At 40.9% G+C, this 22,802-nt stretch overlaps 1 protein-coding gene across 2 annotated transcripts in view; it reads left to right on the forward strand.

Annotated features, from left to right (window-relative positions):
• Positions 1-9,039: 9,039 nt before the first annotated feature.
• The window catches only part of cylda (cylindromatosis (turban tumor syndrome), a), a 68,811-nt gene continuing 55,048 nt past the window's right edge, over positions 9,040-22,802 (forward strand). For both annotated transcript variants that reach the window (XM_060838129.1, XM_060838128.1), the window contains exons 1-3: positions 9,040-9,204; positions 12,252-12,915; positions 21,787-22,086. In XM_060838129.1, coding sequence (XP_060694112.1) covers positions 12,412-12,915; positions 21,787-22,086 — 804 coding nt within the window. In that variant the 5' untranslated portion in view covers positions 9,040-9,204; positions 12,252-12,411. The remainder of the gene's footprint in view (positions 9,205-12,251; positions 12,916-21,786; positions 22,087-22,802) is intronic.

Genomic DNA, 22,802 nt, shown 5'->3' on the forward strand with positions numbered 1-22,802 from the left:
GTTGAAACCCATCTCAAGGTCAATATGACACCAACATTGCAAAAGGTCTGATTCAGACTCAAAGTATTGCCAAGGACAGAGATGAAGTTAGTAACTAGGGAACAAAGATAGTGACTTCAGTCTTCGCAACATTTAGTTGGAAGAAATTCCTGCTCATTTGTTAGAGGTTCGACAAGAATTCTGACAATTTACAAGGGAGAGGAGAGTTGGTAACAAGATAGTGTTGGGCATCATTTGTATACATGTGGAAGTTGTAATGTTTGTATGCTGTGTAGTAGCAGCATTAGATTGTAGTAGAAATAGGAAGTGAGGCAGGATGTAGCAAGGCTGATTTCCTAGGGGACAACAGAATGGGCAGTGGTGGCTATTTATAGGCTATGTTTGGATAATAAGAATAGAATAGATGAGTATAATCAAAAGGGTATGAAATGTGGGCACATTAATAGGCCAGTATTTATTGCTTATTCCTTTTAAATAACTGGGACCTTTTGTGGATTAAAATAGTTTTAAAAAGGGAAAATACTTTAAGGTGGCCAGACTGTACACCTGAGCACAAATTGAGCTAGCTCATGAAAGCATCAGTTAACAAGATCGTGTCTAAACTGATATTAACATGTCATCAGAATTACTGAAACCAAATACTCGGATCTAGTATCTTCTATTTGATTTACACCTCTGCAAGCTTCACATATTTGTGGGCGGCACGGTGGTACAGTGGTTAGCACTGCTGCCTCACAGCGCCTGTAGACCCGGGTTCAATTCCCGACTCAGGCGACTGACTGTGTGGAGTTTGCACGTTCTCCCCGTGTCTGCGTGGGTTTCCTCCGGGTGCTCCGGTTTCCTCCCACAGTCACAAAGATGTGCGGGTCAGGTGAATTGGCCAAGCTGAATTGCCCGTAGTGTTAGGTAAGGGGTAAATGTAGGGGTATGGGTGGGTTGCGCTTCGGCGGGTCGGTGTGGACTTGTTGGGCCGAAGGGCCTGTTTCCACACTGTAAGTCTAATCTAATATTGGAGTGTAAGTCACCAAAGATTGTCCAACTTGAAAGAAACAATGAAGAAAGACATGGGAAGACACAAATGAACTATATTTCAGACAATCACTTTTTGGCAGAAAGGGAAAAGTAATAAATTTGTAACCATGGAACTTGAAAGCTTTCTCTCTTTCCCTTTTTCTTTCATCTTCTTAGATGAGAAGATGAAAAACAAATTAGAGAAAAATCCATTCATTGAAAATTCCAAGCTACATCCAAATCTCATTGCTACAAGTCATCAGATGATCAACCATGGCCTTAGGTTAAACCTAACACGTAAAGAACTAAGGATTTTTAAAAATTGCATATTCCTAATCTTCCTTTTGGCATTAGGCATCCTCACCTCTTTAAAGTGTATGGGCAAAATCTTAAAGGGGCTTGACCAATGTGAGCTATGCCGAGAGTTCTGGCAGAATATTGTGTGGGAAGTATGATGAGACCTTTCTCAATGGCATCTGTCAGGCATTGAGATGAGTTTCTTGCTTAATGCAGCAGTGAGTTACCAATTAAGGGTAAATTATTGGTTGCTAAACTACTTATTAACTGCATATTTTGCTTCATTAATATGCAGCATCCAATAGGTCCATAAACAAAGGATTCTGAGAATAGAAGTAAACAAATCATTAGAAGTTATCTTAATAAAGTTCTGAAACAGGAAAACTAACAATTGGAGTTGTAGGAAGGAGAAAATGGAAAACTAAAGAAATGGTGGTAAGCTTATATTGAACCTTGATTAGGACCTACTTGGAGTTTGTGTTTGGTTCCACTAGATATATATCCATTAAAAAGGATTAAAAATAAACCAAAGTTGAGAGCTTATCAGCAAATAGGCTTGACCCTGTCACCTTCCAAATCAACAGCTAGACTGTGATCAATCTAGGTTGAAAGAAAGGTATGTGAATACTGAAATCAATGATGTTCTGTAATGATAGTTATGTTCATTAAATCGAAAAGTCAGTGTACCAGGCCTGATACAGGATTTATCTTTACTCCTTCATGATTCTTCATTCTGAAGAACCAAAAGATATATAAAGGCTTTGATGGAAGGAACTATTTCTGTCTCTAACATTTGGAACAAATGTAATTATGCTGTTTTTGGGAGCACTATTTCTGGAGACATATTTAGTTTCAGTTACTGTCAGTCTAGTAGCATATTCTGATGGTTGCATAATGTTCAACACCATTTGCAAATGCTCAGATACTAATGTAGAAAATGTCCATCTGTGGGAAGACCTGGACAACAGGCAGACTTGAGCTGACACCAAGTAAGGTTCACACCACATAAATGCCTGACAATGATCATCTCCATCATCCTTTGACATTCAATGTATTTGCCATCATTGAATCTATCAACATCCTGGGATTTACTAATGATCAGGAACTAAACCAAGTCAGCCAACTAAATATTGTGGCTACAACAGCAAGTCAGTGGCTAAGAGTAACTGATTTCCTGTCTCCCCAGTGTCTGTTCATGATTTACAAGAGGCAGATTGGGTGTGCGATAGATTGCCCTCCACTTACCTGGACTGATGCAGCTAAAACAACAGTGAGGAGCTTAGTGGGCAGCACGGTGGCACAATGGTTAGCACTGCTGCCTCACAGTGCCAGAGACCCGGGTTCAATTCCCGCCTCAGGCGACTGACTGTGTGGAGTTTGCACATTCTCTCCGTGTCTGCGTGTCCTCCGGGTGCTCCGGTTTCCTCCCACAGTCCAAAAATGTGCAGGTCAAGTGAATTGGCCTTACTAAATTGCCCATGGTGTTAGGTGAAGGGGTAAATGTAGGGGAGTGGGTTTGGGTGGGTTGCGCTTTGGCGGGTTGGTGTGGACTTGTTGGGCCGAAGGGCCTGTTTCCACACTGTAAGTAATCTAATCTAAAAAAAATCACATAACACCAGGTTATAGTCCAACAGGTTTAATTGGAAGCACTAGCTTTTGGAGCAGCGCTCCTTCGTCAGGTGGTTAATCACAAGCACATGATGAATGAGCAGTGCTCCAAAAGCTAGTGCTTCCAATTAAATCTGTCGGACTATAACCTGGTGTTGTGTGATTTTTAACTTTGTACACCCCAGTCCAACACCGGCATCTCCAAATCCTGAGGAAGCTTGACACTATCCATGTCAAAGCATCCAAACTGACTGGCACCTCTGCCCTCAACATTCACTACTTTCATCACAGCTGCAGTGTGTATCATCTACAAGATATTATACAACCCAAACATACCACTTAGAAATACTAGGGCAGAAGACACATAAGAAAACCACAAATTGAAAATTCCCTTCTCAGGCACTCCGATGTGACTTGGAAATATATTGCTGTTCTTTAACAATCCTGGAACTCCCCTCACAACAGTATTGTGGGATTGCAGCAGTTCAAGGAGACTGCTGATCTCACCTTCTCAAAGGCAACTGGGGATGGGCTTTAAATGCTTGTCGAACCAGAGGCACCCAAATCCCAGGAAAGGTTACAATAATGTGAAATTGCTCTTCTACACTTACTTCCATGAGCATCTTTTCAACAACAGCATAATGTCATTACCATGCATCTAGAAATATACTAATTAAAAAGCCAGAATCAAGCCATCTGATTCAAACCAGTTTATGCTGTTGTCCATAGTCAAATTTCAACTGAAAAAAGATCTGGTCAAAAAGCAGTATTTTCCACAGAAATATTTTATTTTTCGTCCACTTAAATATTTAAACTGCGGATTGGGCTGCAGAAGACAGAGTGGATTACATTGAAAATTACATTCTTAATACGGTGCTTTTACATTTACAACCCTTTGTTGTCAATGGTTTTGTTATTTTCCTAGGCACTCTTTCCTCCCAAGTGTGAGTTCATGATTTCTTACAAAACTTGAGCACAAAAAATCAGGATTGATAGTTAAGTGCAGTATTGAGGGAGCACTGCATTTTTGAAGATTGCGTTTTTCCGATTTGACATTAACTGAAGCCCTCTTGGGTGAACGTTAAAGGATCTTCTGGCATTACTTTGAAGAACAAGGGATAGATTCCTGGTGTCCTTTTTATCTCCTATCAAAATCTCAAGAATAGAATATCTGGTCATTATTATATTGTTTGTCGAAGCTTGCTGTGCACTTCTTACATTGCACTACTAACTATAGTTCAAAAAGTAATCAGTTGCTTGCAATACATTTTGAGGTGTGCAGTGACTGTGAAAAGCAATATGCAAGTGTAAGTCTTTTGTTTTGAGGGAAGGCAAATTCTTGATGATAAACAAATAATGTTTCCATTGGCAGGGAAGTGTAATTCAAACTCTTCAAATTCAGCATCACCAAAAACATTGTGAACGACCACCACAACATGTACATATTTCTGTACATATCCAGGTCACTTTTTTACTCCCCCAGACTCTAAGATATGGAGGATAATGCACATGGATTTATTATGGAACTGAAACTTTCCAGACTGCTGTAAACTAATCCAGAGGTATATTTATAGATACGTATTTCTTATTTCCTCTAGCACATCCTCTTTTAAACATGACCACTAGAATTTTTACACAAACTAACTTTCTTTGCTGTGGGGCGGCATGGTGGCACAGTGGTTAGCACTGCTGCCTCACAACGCCAGGGACCTGGGTTCAATTCCTGCCTCGGGTAATTGTCTGTGTGGAGTTTGCACATTCTCACCGTGTCTGTGTGGGTTCCTCTGGATGCTCTGGTTTCCTCCCACATTCCAAATATGTGCAGGTTAGTTGAATTGGCCATGCCAAATTGTCCGTAGTGTTAAGTGAAGGGGTAAAATGCAGGGGAATAGGTCTGGGTGGGTTGCTCTTCGGAGGGTCGGTGTGGACTTGTTGGGCCGAAGGGCCTGTTTCCACACTGTAAATAATCTAAGAAAAATTTTATTGTTATGATTTGTAAGAACAAATAAACTCATTTTACGCAATCATATATGTAAGCAATTGACAACATATCACACAAACAGTAGTCAATAAAAGAAATATAAATACTTGAAAATGGTCAATTTCCCTACAGGAAAATGATTAAAACACATCTTACAAAATGCTCAAATGCACCACAACTTGTGGTTCAACATCAAAAGAATATCTTATCACCTTTTCCCCGCTCCCCCTGCCCCGCCCCACCCTCCTCCCCACCACTCCCAGCATTTTCCATCCTGACAAGCTGTTCCTTGAGCAAGCGGGGGAAACTAGTTTGTGCAGTCATAATGTTCAAGCCTCATTGTGTATCAGCTTTTTTCTGTTCATCTATTTTGTATTCACCTGATTTGATATTTGTAGAGAGAACAGACTAATGATCTGTCCTGGATTACTGTAAGCCCTAAAATTCAAAAACACAAATGCCAGTCAATCTCTGTAGCAGAGAGAATTGTTGACCTCTATGAACCTCTTACCTTTTCTCAAGAGAATGCTGAAATGAGGTTGTGCTTCTTTTCTTACATTTCACACCACTATTTTTTATATATATCCATTATCTGGAATTTGAGACAAATCACAATAGGAACATAACAGCAAATAAATTATACTTACACTGCAATTTCTAAACTATGGTGGAAATGCTATCATAAACTGCTAATTAATTCATGACACAATGAAGTAAGATTTGTGAACATAAATACTATACTCAAGACTTTTGATGATATCTTGATAATTACCATCATTTTTGATATTCTCCCTAGAGAAATACACATTATCCATTTGTATAATCTTAACTTTATTTTTATTTGTGTTTTTGATTAAAAATATAAAAAGTGATTACTTCTTTCAATGGTAGGATGAAGTATTTAATAGTTAAATAGTTAATCTTCCCTGAAATAGTTAATAGTAAGTCCTAAAGTAAGCACAATAGACCATCAAGTTACTTGCATTTCATATGACACTGACAACTAATTAGAATAGAATAGCAATTTATTGTCACATGTATTTTTACAAAATGTACAAGGAAAGGTTTTATAAGTTGCCATAACAATGCAGCTAAATTAATGACAGAAGTCATAAATAAGAACAAAAAAATCAAAATTTATCAGAGTTCAACGAACGGCTCCTGGTATGCAGGAAAACTGGGCCAAGCCCTCCCGCCAGGCCACGGGAAGACCCAGAAACCACTTTCAAAGCAAGGACAAACCTCCATGCCAAGAGGAGATCCCCGCACCAGGACTAGATCTTCATGCTGGGCTATTGGAATACATGAAAGCTGCCTAAGAAGACCTTTATGCCAGGATTGCCTGCAGAGATTGCCTGTCCTGGACGAGACCAGCATGCCAGGCCTATACCGCCATTCCAGACTGCTGGGTTGAGAGAAGACACCTTGCACTGAAGTCATTAAAAGAAGATAAGGTACCAATATAAATAGAAACATTTAAAAGAAAAGCAGAGAGAGAGAGAGAAATAAGCGGACGGAGTAGATAAGCTCCGGGCTCCTGGGCTGAAGAGACCACATGTTGCACTATTATTCCGTCGCCATCTTGGAATGTACAACACTATTTTCAGATTTACAACTTGGTCCACATCAATTAACACCTTTAAACTTCCTTCGAAAAATGTTAAGAACTCAATCGCAAGTTGCTGCTGCAAAATATCCGACATTATGTTGGTTGAATGTTTATTCACTTGAATCCACATGTCCAATATAATTTTCAAATTGTCGTGTCACTTTGGTCTCAAGGATGTTTGGCAACTATGCAGTTTGTGGTGTAGAGTCATACAGCGTGGAAGTAGACACTTCAGTTGAACTCTTCCATGCCGACCAAATTTTCCAAATTAATCTAGTCCCATTTACCTGCATTTGTTCCATATCTCTCCAAACTTTTCCTATTCACATAACTATACAAATGTCTTTTAAGTGTTGTAACTGTACCTGCATCTACTACTCCCTCTGACAATTCATTCCACATATGAACCAGCTTTTGTGTGAAAATGTTGCCCCTCAGGCCCTTTTAAATCTTTCTCCTCTCACCTTAAAAATATGCCCCCTACTTTTGATCTCCCCCACCCTAGGGGAAAAAAGACCCTTGCTATTCACCTTATCTATGCCTCTCATGATTTTATAGACCTCAATAAATTCACCTGTCATCCTCCTAAGCTCCAGTGAAAAAAGTCACAACCTATCCTTATAACTCAAACCCTCCAGTTCCGACAGCATCCTGGTAAATCTTTTCTGACTCCTCTCCAATTTAATAGTACCCTTACTATAGCAGGATAAGAATTCCAAAAATGGCATCACCAACATGCTGTAAAACCTCAATGTGACATTCAACTCCTGTACTCAGTGGTCTGAGCAAAGAAGGCAAGCATGCTGGATGTCTTCTTAATCACCCTGTCTAGCTGTGACGCAAATGTCAAAGAATATGTACCCAAATACCACGCTTTTATCCAAATTAAACTCCATCTGCCACTCTTCAACTCATTGGTTCATTTGATCAAGATTTTTTTTGTAACCTTGAATAACCTTCTTCAACATCTACTACACCACCAATTTTTGGTGGAATCTGCAAACGTACTAACTATGACTCCAAAGTTCTCATCCAAATTGTTAATATAAATGATATGTAAAAGTGGACCCAGCACTGATCCCTGCAGAACACTACTGGTCATAAGCCTCCAATTTCAAAACAAAAGCCTTTACTTCCACCTTGTATTCCCTACCATCAAGACAATTTTGTATTCAACTGGCAAGTTCTCCATGAATCCAACGTGATCTAACTTTACTAAACAGTCTACTGTGCAGAACCTTATCGAAGGCTTTACTGAAGTCCATGTAGGCAACGTCTACTGCTCTGCCCTCATCAATCCTTTTGGTTATGTCCAAAAAAAACTCAATCAAGTTTGTGAGATACCACACACAAAGCCTTGCTGACTATCCCTAATCAGTCCTTAACGCTCCAAATGCATGACAATCCTATATCTCAGGATCTCCTCCAATAGAAACTCAAAACCATTTTGAAAATGTTGGGGAACAAGGGATTTTGTGAGAATTAGGATTTTTAAAAAATGTATAAACATAGATGTACAAAAACAAAACACAGTAATAGCTGAGATCTTAATTAGAGACAAAGTTCTGTCTGGCAGCATCTATGGAGAGATGATCTAGAATTCCAAAGGAGCCAGTTCAACCTCTTCAAACAGAGATTTAAATCTTAGCAGGTCATCTGATAAAACGTGACTATAATTTCATAAAAGTCAGGCAATAAAGAGTTAGTCCAAGTAGTAGTGACTTTGAAAGGATCATCCAGAAGCATAACTGAGTAGATCGGTTCGTGTCTTTTAAGATAAGAAATTTGTACCCTCACCTGATCTGCCCAACATGTGACTCCAGGCCCACAGCAATTAAAGATGACATCGACAAACATTTTCCCTCTAAATCTTCACTACAGAAGATGTAGAAACAAAAGTCCATAAATAGCCATAAACCAGAAGAACGTCACACTTGTCCTGGTGAAAGTGGGGTTAACTGTTGGGACATTTTATTTATTGTTGCTCATTCGTGGGATATGGGCTTCGCTGCCTGAGCCAACATTTCATTGTCTGTCTCGAACATTTTGCATGGAAATAATAATCGTGTGGAAATATTAACAGGAAAGCGATAGAGTAATAGTGGTTTGGCAACAATGCTCATGGTTCAAACACAGGGTGAACCTTTAACATGGGTTTCACAACAATAGCCATTCATTTGGAGATCTGATTTCCTCTTGCACACCATCCTGTCAATAACTCTGCACCAATTTGCCATTTGCTGCTGGCACGAGGCGGAAGCGATTGTTCCAAAATGCCTGGGAACGCGCTGTCACTCAGACCGCGCCCCCTCCCGGGCAGCCGGACCGCACTGTGCGCATGCCCAGTCCCTGCCCCCCTTCTCCCATCAGCAAACCAGCCAGCAGATGCGTGTAGACGTCAATGATTGCCACGTCTACTAGCCAACCATGGATGGGGAGTGTAGACAGGGCCTGGTCCCGATTGGGCGGTCGTGGGGTGGCGGTTCGGCTGGAGGTCCGCGCCGCTTGATCACGGGGAAGGGGGGGCGGGACTTGGCGCGGGCTGTGTTGTCGCGCGGTGAGGTTCGCTCGGGAATGTTCCTTTATTTACATCGGCTCCGGGTTGCTGTTGTTTCCGTTACCGTTAAAATCTGGGATCCGCTTCGCCTCGTTGTCCTGTCGCCAGGTCCTGAAAGGCAGAGCAGAGGACCGCGACTCTGTAAGTGAAAGACGGTGTGTGAGAGTGAGTGAGTGAGTGAGTGAGATGGGCCGGCGAGTGGGGGAAGGGGGTCCCCGGCCCGACCAGGCCATGGCCGGCCTCCCGTCCCCTCAGTGACAAGGGTCTCTCCTGGCAGCGGCAGTGTCAGAGGAGTCGGCCCCCGGGGCGGCGGCTGCTGCTGACGATCACCTCGACCCGGATCGTGATTTGTGCCGCTGGACACCCGACGCCCGGTCTTCCTGATGGTTACATGTAAACATATTCTTTTCCATTACCGCAGTTGAAGATGCAGGTTGCTTCCCTGCGGGAACCCGGAGACCATCCCTGGCTATTGGGGCTTCAGGGCTGAGGTTGACGCTGTCAGGATCCGATAGTCACACGAAACGGGGGGGGGGGAAACATCTCCCTATTATTTTCCAGTCTTCAGCTTGGATATACTGAAACCATTCTGTGCACTCCTGGCCCTGGTTGAGCTAGTTTTCGCTGTAGATTGGAAACTTTGCTTTGAAGCAGGAAGCACTGGAGCACATGGTGCATTTACGTACTGAGTCACTCGAGGAAACGTTGCCTTTTTTTACTCCAAGAGGTGATCTTTTCATCCTGAGGGGTTAGTCTTGCAGAGGACAACCCTGGCGGATTTTCATGTTGCACTAAACACCTAACGCATTCATTCCCTCCACCACTACCAGTGCAGAATGGCAGCAGTGTTTAATATACACAACTTAGAATGCAGCATCTCACCAAACCTCCCTCAACAGCTCTGTACCACCTGGGCAAGGGAACATGAGCAAAGGAACACCATCACCTGTAATTTTCCTTTAAGCCACCCACCATCTTGCTTGGAATTATATTGTCATTCTTTCCAGCATGACCAGATGGAGTATTGTGAGGTGTAAAAATAAGCCACATCTGGGAGGCTATGATACTGTTGAAACCTTAGGTAGTGGGAGTGCTAATAAGAGTAGGGGAGCAGCCAGTTCACACTGCCCTTTTGCTTTTGACTGCCCGGATCCAAAACAGTAAAAGAAATCAGGTTACTATTTAGTTCCAATATGATGCTCCTTTAGAACAGAATGGCAACACTAATGTCTTTGCCAACCCACTGACTGCTATATTTGCCTGGACTATACTTCCTCGCACCCTGCTTCAGTTAAGAACACCAGCTATTCTTCCAGTTGCTCCGTTGTATCTGTTGTGAGAGGGAGCTTCTGACATCTCTCCCTTTTCTATCAACCATAAATTCCCACTGGTGCTTGACACTATTGCCCTCAAATTTTCCCCTCTCTCTGTTAGAGTAACAATAGGGATTCCCCCTCTTCACTTTCCATCCCACTGGCCTTTGCATTTAAAGGATCATTCTCTATCATTTACATCACCTCCAGAAGGATATCTTCACATCTTCCTCTCCCCTCCCTTATCCATTCCTTCTGCGAAACTGTCTCTTCACCACGCTGTGGCACTTGCTCATTGCAATCAACATCTGCAGAATTTTCTATCAGTATTTTATGCAGTACCTCTACTCCACCTAAAAAAAACTGGATTGCGAATTAATTAACACCAGAGGACATTTTCAATAGATTTAACAAAAACATTCTCCCTTATTCTAAGTTGACATTCAGAAATTTGATTGAGTATTGTGCTTGAATTTCTGTCTGAAGCTGCTGGTGTAGCTGCAGCAGAATGAGTGTTCTTACTGTCCAAGGGTACAGTATTTTCAGTATCTTATAGACAGATCTTCAGCTTGATCTACACTTGACTATTTAATTGACTTCAACTATAATGTTGGAGTTCTGCTTCAAAGCATTTTTGTAAATGCACTTATTTAACTAGGCACAAATATCAGTTCTCTTCAACAGTTTTGTTTTAAATTCATGGAATATGGGCTCTGCTGGCTGAGATCGTATTTAATGCCATTCCTGATTGCAGTGGATAAGTAAGTGGTGAACTGCCTTCATTTGGTGTAAGTGCTCTCATAATGTTAGGGAGGATGTTCCAGAATCTTGATCAAACAATGCTGGTATATTTCCAAGACTGTGTGGTGGGTGCCTTAGAGGGAAACTTGCATATTGTTTTGTTCTGATGTATAAATTGTCCTTGTTCTTCTGAATGATAGTTGGTTGTGGGTTTGGGAAACTTCCAAATCTCCCCTCACCCGACCTCATTCCAGATCCAACCCTACAACGTGGCACTGCCCTCATGACCAGTCCTACCTGTCTGTCTTCCTTCCCACCTATCCACTCCAGTCTCCCCACTGATCTGTCACTAGTACCCCCCCCCACCTATGCCCACCTATTGCGTTCCCAACTAATTCCTCCCATGCACCCCCCCCCCCCGCCCAACCCCAGCTCCATCCCCACCATCCTAGTTATATCTCAGCCCCCATCCAGTTTCGCATTCCTGATGAAGGGCCTACACCCGAAACATTGACTCTCCTGCTCCACGGTTGCTCCTAACTTGCTGTGCTTTTCCAGAGCCACACTTATGGAAAACAGAAGAGCCCCTTTATGGAGTCTTTCCACTGGAAATCTCAGCTGCCAGAGGCTAGAACATTACACCAAGGTGTATCTGACTGGTGGACAAATGTGAGGAAGTGGAGAGTATGCAGCAGCAGTCCATTTGTGAATACCACGATGCCCTTCTGAAAGACATGGGGGAGTTTTGAGAGAGCTCAGATTGTGGGGTTCGACAAGGGTGTCAATGTCAGGTTCTGGACAGAGCGGTTTCTGTCTGGAAGTCAACTGCACCCCTTAGCACCCTCAATTTTTCATGCGGTGTCAGGGCTGAGGCTCTGCATTAACTAAATGTATATTCCTTCAGCTGCCACAATAGTATTTAAATTGTTTTGGAATAATGATTCCAAATGTCTCGATTACTCATACGATAACCAAAGGGAATATTTGCCTGGAGATTACATTTAAAACAAATGTAATTAAATTTTTGCTTAATAAGCTGTATATATGATTCATCTTTTCTTTTGTATTTTGTCAAAACAAAAATGTCATAAAATAGTTGGAATATTATTAAAATACTCTTATTTCCCTTTCCAGATATCCAGTGTACAATGATCCAGTGACAACTGCTCTTTACCAGAATTTATTAATTATGTTCAGCAGAATGAAAAGTAGACGTCTTTCATGGCCTATGCAGTGATAACAATAAGTTAACTTTTGAGATACAATAATCACGTTTTGAGATAAAACCTACATCATGTTGAGTTCTGCTACATGGAACAAAGAGAAATCCAGCGTGATGCTTCGGGATGAACCTAAGTATTATTTGGTTGCTCAAGAGTGTAGTGCAATTAATAAACATACTCAAATGTCATTAAGACTAGTAAGAGGTAGCATATTAATGCTTCAGGATCGTGGTCCTCAACTATCAAACATTCATAGTAACAAAAATAAAAGAGGGGTTGTTACCGTGCAATGCTTAGAACAGCCATATAACATCGTACATGTTGAAGAAAAAGATTTGCAAGAAATTGAGGGAAGAGTGGCTGAACTACTTTTTGCTGTTTCAACCCCTGAGGAGAGGCATGCTCTGTCCAAAAACAAGCCAAAACTGCAGGAAGCACTCCAAATTGATTACGATTCGAACGTTAAAGTTCAGCTGAGGGCTGGAGGAGAAAAACTGCCTGGTATTATACGATTCAAGGGGTCGTTGTTACAGAACAAGTTGCTATGTGAATTGTGTTTTGGAGTGGAATTACTGGTAAGTACTTGAATTATTTTCTGTTTCTTTTGTTTAGTAAGATAAATGATTGTAGAATATAAAATGGAGGGGGGTAAGAGCTTTATCTTTCCCCTCTAATTTAAGTATTCAGTAATTTTAGAATCCACAATACTTCAACTGACTCCTCTTCTGTATTTAAAAAAACTATCCTGCATACCTGCTCTGAAAAAAGCTAATGGTTTTTTTTTGTTCTGTGTAGTCCAATGGAATATGCTGATGGTCAGTGTTCTGCACCCATCAGAAATAATCCTGAATGGAGAAAATTAAGAATGTGGTGAACTACTCAAGTCTTTTTTTTCAAATAAATTGAAGCTAGTGTTTTATTTTGAGATAGCTATCATTTGTTGCAAGTTCTACTTGGTGGGCGCCTTGTCATTTTTAAACTCATGGCTGTTTTGAAGATCTGTTTGTTTTTGTACTTATACTCTCGTGTGTGCTTACCTACTCTTTCTCATGCGCGTGCTCACCTCCTGTTTTTCATTTACCCTGTCTGGTGTTCTCTATCTGCACTCAGCCTCACCACCCCCCCCCACCCGCAACTCAGTCTTTTTGAGACCCTCTTTGTCTGTCTTCAGTTCTGGAAGAAGTAACGGTAATATTATCATGTAAGGTGATGTGTCATGATGGCTATAATCATAATTTAGTGACCATACTGGCATGACAGAAGGTTGTTGTTGCTGTGAGGGCCAAGTATAGAGTCATAGAGATGTACAGCACAGAAACAGACCCTTTAGTCCAACTTACCTGGACTACACCTCCTCCCACCCTGCCCCCTGTAAAAACGCCATCCCATATTCCCAATTCCTTCGTCTCCGCCGCATCTGCTCCCAGGAGGACCAATTCCAACACCGCACAGCCCAGATGGCCTCCTTCTTCAAGGACCGCAGATTCCCCCCAGACGTGATCGACGATGCCCTCCACCGCATCTCCTCCACTTCCCGCTCCTCCGCCCTTGAGCCCCGCTCCTCCAACCGCCACCAAGACAGAACCCCACTGGTTCTCACCTACCACCCCACCAACCTGCGCATACAACGTATTATCCGCCGCCATTTCCGCCACCTCCAAACGGACCCCACCACCAAGGATATATTTCCCTCCCCTCCCCTATCAGCGTTCCGCAAGGACCACTCCCTTCGTGACTCCCTTGTCAGATCCACACCCCCCACCAACCCAACCTCCACCCCGGCACCTTCCCCTGCAACCGCAGGAAATGTAAAACTTGCGCCCACACCTCCACACTCACTTCCCTCCAAGGCCCCAAGGGATCCTTCCATATCCGTCACAAGTTCACCTGTACCTCCACACACATCATCTATTGCATCCGCTGCATCCGATGTGGCCTCCTCTATATTGGTGAGACAGGCCGCTTACTTGCGGAACGCTTCAGAGAACACCTCTGGGCCGCCCGAACCAACCAACCCAATCACCCCGTGGCTCAACACTTTAACTCCCCCTCCCACTCCACCGAGGACATGCAGGTCCTTGGACTCCTCCACCGGCAGAACACAACTACACGACGGCTGGAGGAGGAGCGCCTCATCTTCCGCCTGGGAACCCTCCAACCACAAGGTATGAATTCAGATTTCTCCAGCTTCCTCATTTCCCCTCCCCCCACCTTGTCTCAGTCGGTTCCCTCAACTCAGCACCGCCCTCCTAACCTGCAATCCTCTTCCTGACCTCTCCGCCCCCACCCCACTCCGGCCTATCACCCTCACCTTGACCTCCTTCCACCTATCCCACCTCCATCGCCCCTCCCCCAGTCCCTCCTCCCTACCTTTTATCTCAGCCTGCTTGGCTCTCTCTCTCTTATTCCTGATGAAGGGCTTATGCTCGAAACGTCGAATTCTCTATTCCTGAGATGCTGCCTAACCTGCTGTGCTTTGACCAGCAACACATTTGCAGCTTTAGTCCAACTTGTCCATGCCGACTAGATATCCCATCCAATTTAGTCCCACCTGCCAGTACCTGGCCCATATCCCTCCAAACCCTTCCTATTCATATATCCATCCAGATGTCTTTTTTCCTGTTGCTTTTGTACTAGCCTCTACCACTTCCTCTGGCAGCGTATTCTATACATGTACCACCCTTTGCATGAAAACCATTAGGTTGCCATTAGGTGTCTTTTGTATTTTTCCCCCCTCGTTCTAAACCTATGCCCTCTAGTTCTGGACTCCCCCCACCCCAGCGAAGAGACTTTGTCTGTTTATCCTATTCATGCTCCTCACAATTTTATAAACCACTATAAGGCCACCTCTCGGCCTCTGCTCCAGAGAAAACAGCCCTAGCTATTCAACCACTCCCTATAGCTCAAATCCTCCAATCCTGGAAATATCCCTGTCAATCATTTCCGAACGCTTTCAAGTTTCGCAATATGCTTCCAATAGGAAGGAGACCAGAATTGCATGCAATATTCCAAAAGTGGCCTAACAATGTCCTGTACAGCTGCAAATTGACCTCCACCCTCCTGTACTCAATACTCTGACCAATAAAGGAAAGCATACCAAACGACGACTTCGTTATCCTATCTGTCACTCTACTTTCAAAGAGCAATGAACCTACGCTCCAAGGTCTCTTTGTTCAGCAATACTCCCTAGGAGCTTACCATTAAGTGTATAAGTCCTGCTAAGATCCACAATTGATAATTGAAGGTTTTTTGAATTTTTTTTAATGAAGTACTTGACCTACATAATTTTCATGTCAAATACATTCATCTCACTTGTGAATTAAAAGTAACTATAAAAACATTGAGTATGTTATGGACAGGACCAAACCCTCAAAATATATTATGATATCCTAGACTGTAACATTTTCTTCTTTTAAAGGCAAGAATCATTGCGATCTGGATGAAAATCGATTGGTCAAACTACCAGATTTGAATAAAAAAAACCCCTTTATTCATATGTTATAGTTAAAACACCACTAAAGAAAGGAGAAGTAGAAGTAATTGACTCTATTGGAAAATTTAACAGAATAATAGATGATTTAACTACTAAACAGTAATTGTTCCAATATAGTAACATCCTATAAAAATCCCTTTGGCAAAGGTAAATTCAGTAAAATTGTTTCACAGGCAATTCTCCAGTCTAAGGACAAAATATAAAGAGGAGAGAGACAGAAGCAGAGAAAGATATACTGCAACCTCCAAATCCAGCTTCAAGATCTCAGCAACAGCTATGGAAAAACAGAAGTTAAAAATCCTACCTTTGGGAGAGTTTGACTCCACCCATGCAGGCTGCTTTTATTGTTCCAACTTTTAAATGAAACCTCAAGGCCTCACAAGCTGTTAACTTTATTGGAACCAGATAGATAGTTCGACGCCTGTTCAAACAGGGCAAATTACACCTTTTTAAAACTATAGTATCATCACAAATTCAGGCATTTTTAATTTGCTTGATTCTTAATTCCAGCACACCTTACAATCTATATTGCTATATTGTGAAAAACTGTATTTTTCTGCTGTATACCTCATATACGTTCTGACTTAGGAGCATAGAACAGCACAAAACAATAGATCTTGTATTAATAGCAGCTTTTCAGATTCAGGATTGTTGACTACAAATGTCTTCACTTCCTATGTTCATATTTTGCTGTATTTTAGCATAGTGTGTCTCCTGTTTAGTCACTGACAATTATGTAGGAGTATTTTCAGATGTTGGTAACACAGCCGGAAACCGGTCACCATTTTATAAAATGTTACGGCAGCCTATAGTGGTTTTACAAATTGAGGGGCAAACTTGAAAGGAAATGGGGAATAAATAAACTTGAAAATGGAAGGTGGAGGCAAGATGGGGTCAAAATCCGGTGCCAATATCTAGTATAAACTAAAAACAGAAAATGCTGGAAATAGAAAGCAGGTTGGTCAGTGTCTGTTGTCTGACTCACATGAAATATTGATTGTCAGATTTTCCTGATATTATTTAAAGAGTAAAATAAAAACCACATTTTAATTTGTTTTGGAATTATGGATCTTTAAACTGGGTGTCAGTTTGGTATTCTTTCTCTGTACCTCTTCAAAGATTTCTACATTATTCGCATTAAGAGGGTCAAAACTGGCCACAGTGTCGTAAAGGTAGTGGCTGCAGAAATTATGGACCCATTGATTAAAATCTTTCAAAATGCCCTCTATTCTGGCAAGGATTGAAAAAAAACTGCAAATGTAACACTGTTCAAGAAAGCAGAGAGACAGGAAATGATAAGCTAGTTAGCCTAACGTCTGCCTTTGTGAAAACTTTGGAATCCATCCTGGCCATGGTATGGACTTAATTTTGGGAGATCGATGTCCTTGTGGTATTATCAGTATGCTGTTAATCCAGAGATCTGGATCATATTCTGTGGACTCCTGTTTGAATGCCACCATGGCAGATATTTGAATTCAGTAAAAGTCCAGATTTCCATCTAATAACCACTGTCAATTGTGAGAAAAATCTAACTGGTTCACTAATGTCTTTTAGGGAAGGTAACAGCCATCCTTATTTGGTCTGACCTAAATATAACTCCAGACCCACAGCAATGTGGTTGACACTTAACTGCCCTCTGAGTGATTGGGGATGGGCAATAAATGCTGGCCTGGTCAGTGATGCCCACATTCTGTCAATGAATTTTTTTAAAGTACCAAGACCATTTAGATCTATATTAGTAGAGAAATAATGTTGGAGAAATTGGTGGGATTGAAGGCTCAAATTGCCAGGGTCTGATAAGCTATATCCCAGAGCAATTAACGAAATGGACCTAGAAATACTGGGTATGTTGGCGGTCATCTTCCAAGATACTTTAGAGTTTAAAACAGTTCCTGCAGATTGGACGATAGCTAATGTAACCTCACTACTTAAGGGTGATGAAAAGAAAATAGGGAATTATAGACCAGTGAGTCTGATGCCAGTAGTGGGGAAGATACTTCAGTTTATCAAGGATTATCAAAGCACTTAGAAAACAGTGGTAGAATCCGACATGGTTGGTATGGTTTATTAAATAGGGAAGTTATGCTTAACAAATCTATTGGAATTCCTTATGAATGTAACTACTAGAATGGCTTATTTGGAGTTTCGGGAGGTTATTGACAGTCCCACGTGAGAATAATGCGTAAAATTTAAAGCACATGGTTGGGAGTAGAATATTGAGATAGATAGTTGATTTGCAAACAGGAAACAAAAGTAGGAATAAGTGGTCTTTTTGCATGACAGGCAGTGACTTGTGGAGTATACAGTAAGAGGATTCCAGCTAATCACAGTAATGTTAATGATTTAGATGTGGGAATTGAATGTAATATCTCAATTTGCAGATGACTCAAAGCTGAGTGGAAGGATGCACTGAGAGGAGGATACATAGCTGTTGCTGTGTGATTTGGATGTAAGTGCTGCATAATTTAGAAGAATATGAGGTTATCCACTTTGGTTGCACAAGTAGCAAGGCAGATTAAAATTTGGCTGTAAATCAAAAGAAAGGGATGTTCAATAAGTCTTGGGTATCCTTGTGCCTCAGTCGCTGAAAGTCAGTGTGTAGATGCAGCAGACCATAGAGAAGACAAACTGTTTGCTGGCCTTCATAGCAAGAGGATTCGAGTACAGGAACAAGAATATCTTGCTGCAATTATAGGTGTCATTGGTGAGGCCAAACCTGGAATGTTGTGTGCGAATTTGGTCTCCTTAGCTGAGGAAGGATGCTTTTGCTGTAGAGAGTGCAGTGGGGATTTACCAGATGAAATAGGCTAAAATTTCGCATATGGAGTATAATATAGGAAATAGGTTGTCCACTTTTGTAGGGAGAGCAGAATAATACTTAAACAGAGAAAGACTGTGGAATCCTGCTCTGCAGAGCTATTGGAGTGTCTCTATACATGTATGTAAAAAGGTCAAGAAGAAAGGTACAGCAGTCAATGTTCCTCTGGGATGAAGTATAAAGGTAGGGAAACCTTCTTACTGTAGATGGCATTGGTGAGATTGCATCTAGAGTACAGTGTATGAGTGTATACACTTGAAAAGGGGTAAAACGTGCATTGAAAGGAGTTCAGAGAAAGTTCACGAGCTGAATTCCTGAGATAATGAAGTTTGGTTATATGGAAACATTGAGCAAGTTGGGTGTACTCATTGGAATATGGATGAAGTAATGTTATTAAACCACATTCGGTTTTGAGGAATTTGATTGTATAGATGCTGGGAAGATGATGACAACCTCTTCTCTCCCCATGGAATCTGGATCTAGTGGACGCAGTTTACAAATAATGCAGAGGAACCACTTCTCTCAAAGCATTGTTAGTCTTTGGAATTCCCTCCTCCCGAGAGTCTTTGAATATATTCAAACTTAAGTTACACAGTGTTTTTTTGATCTGCAAAGTTCTTGACCATTATAGGAGTGGGATTTGTAGCATGAAAATGGGACTAAGCCTCAAATAGGTAAGCCATAAATGTTTTAAATGGTGCAGCAAACTGGGTGGGCTAAATACTTAGGCATGCTAATTTTTTGCATGATTTCACATTTTCCACAAGACCTAACCAAACTCTTATGCAAATAAGGCATAATTCTTTTGGTTAAGTATTTAATTATCCTAAGTTTTGTAATACCTAACCCTGTCAAAGATTCACATACTGAAACATCCTAAGTCTTTCTCTTGCTTGAGAGCCAAGTGTCACAGTCTTACAGATATGGGGGAGGCTATTTGCGACTGAGATAAGCAGAAATTTCTTCAGAGTTCCACAGAAAGCAATTGAGGCCAAAACTTTAAGTATTATTAAGAAAGAATTAGGTATAGTTTTTATTGCTAAAGGGATCAGTGGGTGTTGGGGGAGAAAGCGAGAATAGTACTGAGTTGGCTGAGCAGGCTCAAAGGGCTGAACAGCCTACTTCTGCTGCTGTTTTCTTAATTTTTATATTTCTACAAATCTTGTTTTGTATAAATGCTTGAGATTGGTACTACCTAAAAAAGACTTTTATCTACTAATATTAAATATTGCTTTCTGTCTATAATCCATTTTCATTTGCTGATTTTTGCTGTTGTCCTGATTTTGATTTTGTGCAGATTGCTCTCCTCTTATTTAAGTTACCATTAGATACTTTGCTCTGCAGCATTATTCACATAACTTATTTTTTTTTTCTCAATCATCATGCATTTGGTTATAGTGAGTTCAGTTTTCCTATTAATCGGTTGGATTGTTGGTTTGCGGAGCAATGTGATACCAACAGCATGGGTTCAATTCCCATCGCCAGTTTGACGTTACCACGAAGTACTCTCCTTCTCAGCCTCTTCCCTCGCCTGAGGTCTGATGGCTTTCAGGTTAAATCGCCACCAGTTGCTTCTCTCTGAGAGAGCAGCCCCCTTGGTCTGGTATGACTATGGTGACACAACAACAATGACATATATTTATATGGTATCAGAAGAAAATTATTCCATGAATTAAGTTCTCAAAATAATTCCATATATTTTAATTGTAGAATTTTTGAGTTACTGTTTCTGTGTCTTAGGGTGGTCTGTCATCTCATTCTTTGAAGCATCAAGATAACATGGTTAGACAGAACAGACCTTGATTTCCAATGTATACTGCCCTAGGAAGTAATACGATTAATAAATCAAATGACCTTGGAAAATCCCCTAGAATCGGAAGTGTTTTTATGCAGTGTTTAAAAGAGGCTTCTTTGGACTTTCCCCCAAAATATTGACGTATATTATCCTGTCGGTGTTACTTTGTTCTTTTCTCAATGTTATTCTTGCTGTGTTATTGTGATATAGCACACCATGTGTGGGCTAATCAGTACTTAAACCTGTTTTCACCTTGATTTGTATTCTGATCCTCTGTTACTGCAACACGTCTTGTTTGTTTTTACTGAAGCTAGCTAATGGTTCTGACAGCTATTTTTTTTAAAGCACAACACACAGATCTATTTCCTGATGAGCAGAGTGCATGTGCTTATTATGCTGATTACTGACTCCCAATATCATCGTTTTACACAAATTAATTTGTAATCTCTGAATCACGTTTCCTTAAGAGTTAAATTGTTTGAAATGTAGAACCTATTTTTACTTTATCTTTACCGTACATTTTGAAACCCTTTTCTAAATATTTGAATAGTTTATATATATTTGAACTTCTTGCATATGTAGGATCACTCTTCAAAGATTCATATTGAAAGGTGTAACCAGGGCAAAATATTAGGACTGCTTAAAATCTTCTGTGGGCTAAATGCAAAACATAGTAATTGGGGGATCTTCACTAAATGCATGCATGAATAGGAAATATATATTGCAACTTTCAGGTCTTTCCAGATATTTTTACGATGATCTGAATGTCTTATGTTCAGAAATCTACTATACTCTCCAGTAAATATAGGTATATAATGTTAAGTTGCATGCGTTATCTCAACTGGGAGATGTACATTTCTCTCGCATGAACTGAGAAACACTTGGTACACTTTCTTTCTTTCCATTTTGGAGAATTCAGCAGTAAACTTGTCAAAAAAATGAATACCTTGGGTATAAGAGGTTTGAACTGCTAATCTCAAATGAATGAGAGCCGCCCCGGGAAGAGACAGTTGATTTTGTTGCATCAAAAGTTGTAAAAACTGACATTCCCAAGTGAGCTCATTTGGCTTTAAAAGTAATCATCAATTCCTGGAACGTGTTGATTATTTTTTATCGCGATGGGTAGTCTCTTGTTTGGAATGCAGAATTATTTTCTCGCATTGTGACACTGAATCAAGCAACTGTTTTCCCTCAATGTTTTAATTATAGACCACTATACATCCTATTATAGCAGGATCATTGTAATTTGTTTATGGATAGCAGTTTCTTTAATATGACAGCTTTGTTTCTCCATTTATTTGCTATTGGAGCCTATCTCGTTAATGTCTCTTATTTAACAGGAAGAAGGCAGGGGTCAAGGCTATACAGATGGCTCGTACAAAGGAAAGCAACTCTTTCGCTGCGATGATGATTGTGGAGTTTTTGTTCCTTTTGACAAACTAGAACTTGTTGAAGAGGAAGATGACACTGATCTCAAATCTGGCAATGCTGAAATGTTTTTGTATAGTGACAAGTCTGCCATAGAAATTAACTCGAGGGTGTCTGCCATGATTGACGATGAAGTTGTGCATGGAACAGTCGTATTCTGTGGCCTGCTGTCGGGAAAAGAAGACTATGGCTATTTTCTAGGTGTTGATATGGTGAGTGTTTATAAGTGATTATCATTTTATGTCTCTGCTGTGGAACATACTTTGCTATATTTACAACTAGTTGTAGCCTGTTTCTGAGGGTGAACATAAACTAATGTTTTTGTGTTTTAGGAACTGGTGAGCCGAATGGTGCATCAATTGAAATTTTTAAAAAAATTTATTCATGAGAACTGGGTGTCGTTGGCAAAGTCAGCATTTATTGTCCATCCCCAATTATTTTTGAACTGAGTAGCTTGCTGGCCCATTTAGAAGGCAGTTGAGAGTTGCTGTGGAGTCATGTGTAGGTTAGACCAGGTAAAGATGGCAGATTTCCATTCCATTTTTAAATGCTGTTCATGCAAGGCTAAGTCTTCAAGGATTCATCTGTATTTCCTTCTTTTTGATTAGGGATGGAGGATCCTTTTTGAACTCTGTATTTTTCTCAATTTTAAAAAATACTGAAAGAACTGTAGATGCTGGAAATAAAGACAAAAAAGGAAATTGTTGGTAAAACTCGGCAGGTCTGGCAGCAGCTGTGCAGAGAAATCAGAGTTAAAGTTTTGGGTCCAGTAACCCTTCAGGCCTCATTCTGCCGGTGTTTCTGTGGATTTTCTCAGTCCAGAGATATGCAGACTAGGTAGATTAGTCATGAAAAATGCAGGGATAGGGAAGGAGAGTGGGTCTTCACAGGGTCAGTATGGATCCAATGGGCCAAATGGCCTGGTGAC

This window comes from Hemiscyllium ocellatum, chromosome 17 (genome assembly GCF_020745735.1).
Source record: "Hemiscyllium ocellatum isolate sHemOce1 chromosome 17, sHemOce1.pat.X.cur, whole genome shotgun sequence".
Classification (NCBI taxonomy): Eukaryota; Metazoa; Chordata; class Chondrichthyes; order Orectolobiformes; family Hemiscylliidae; genus Hemiscyllium; species Hemiscyllium ocellatum.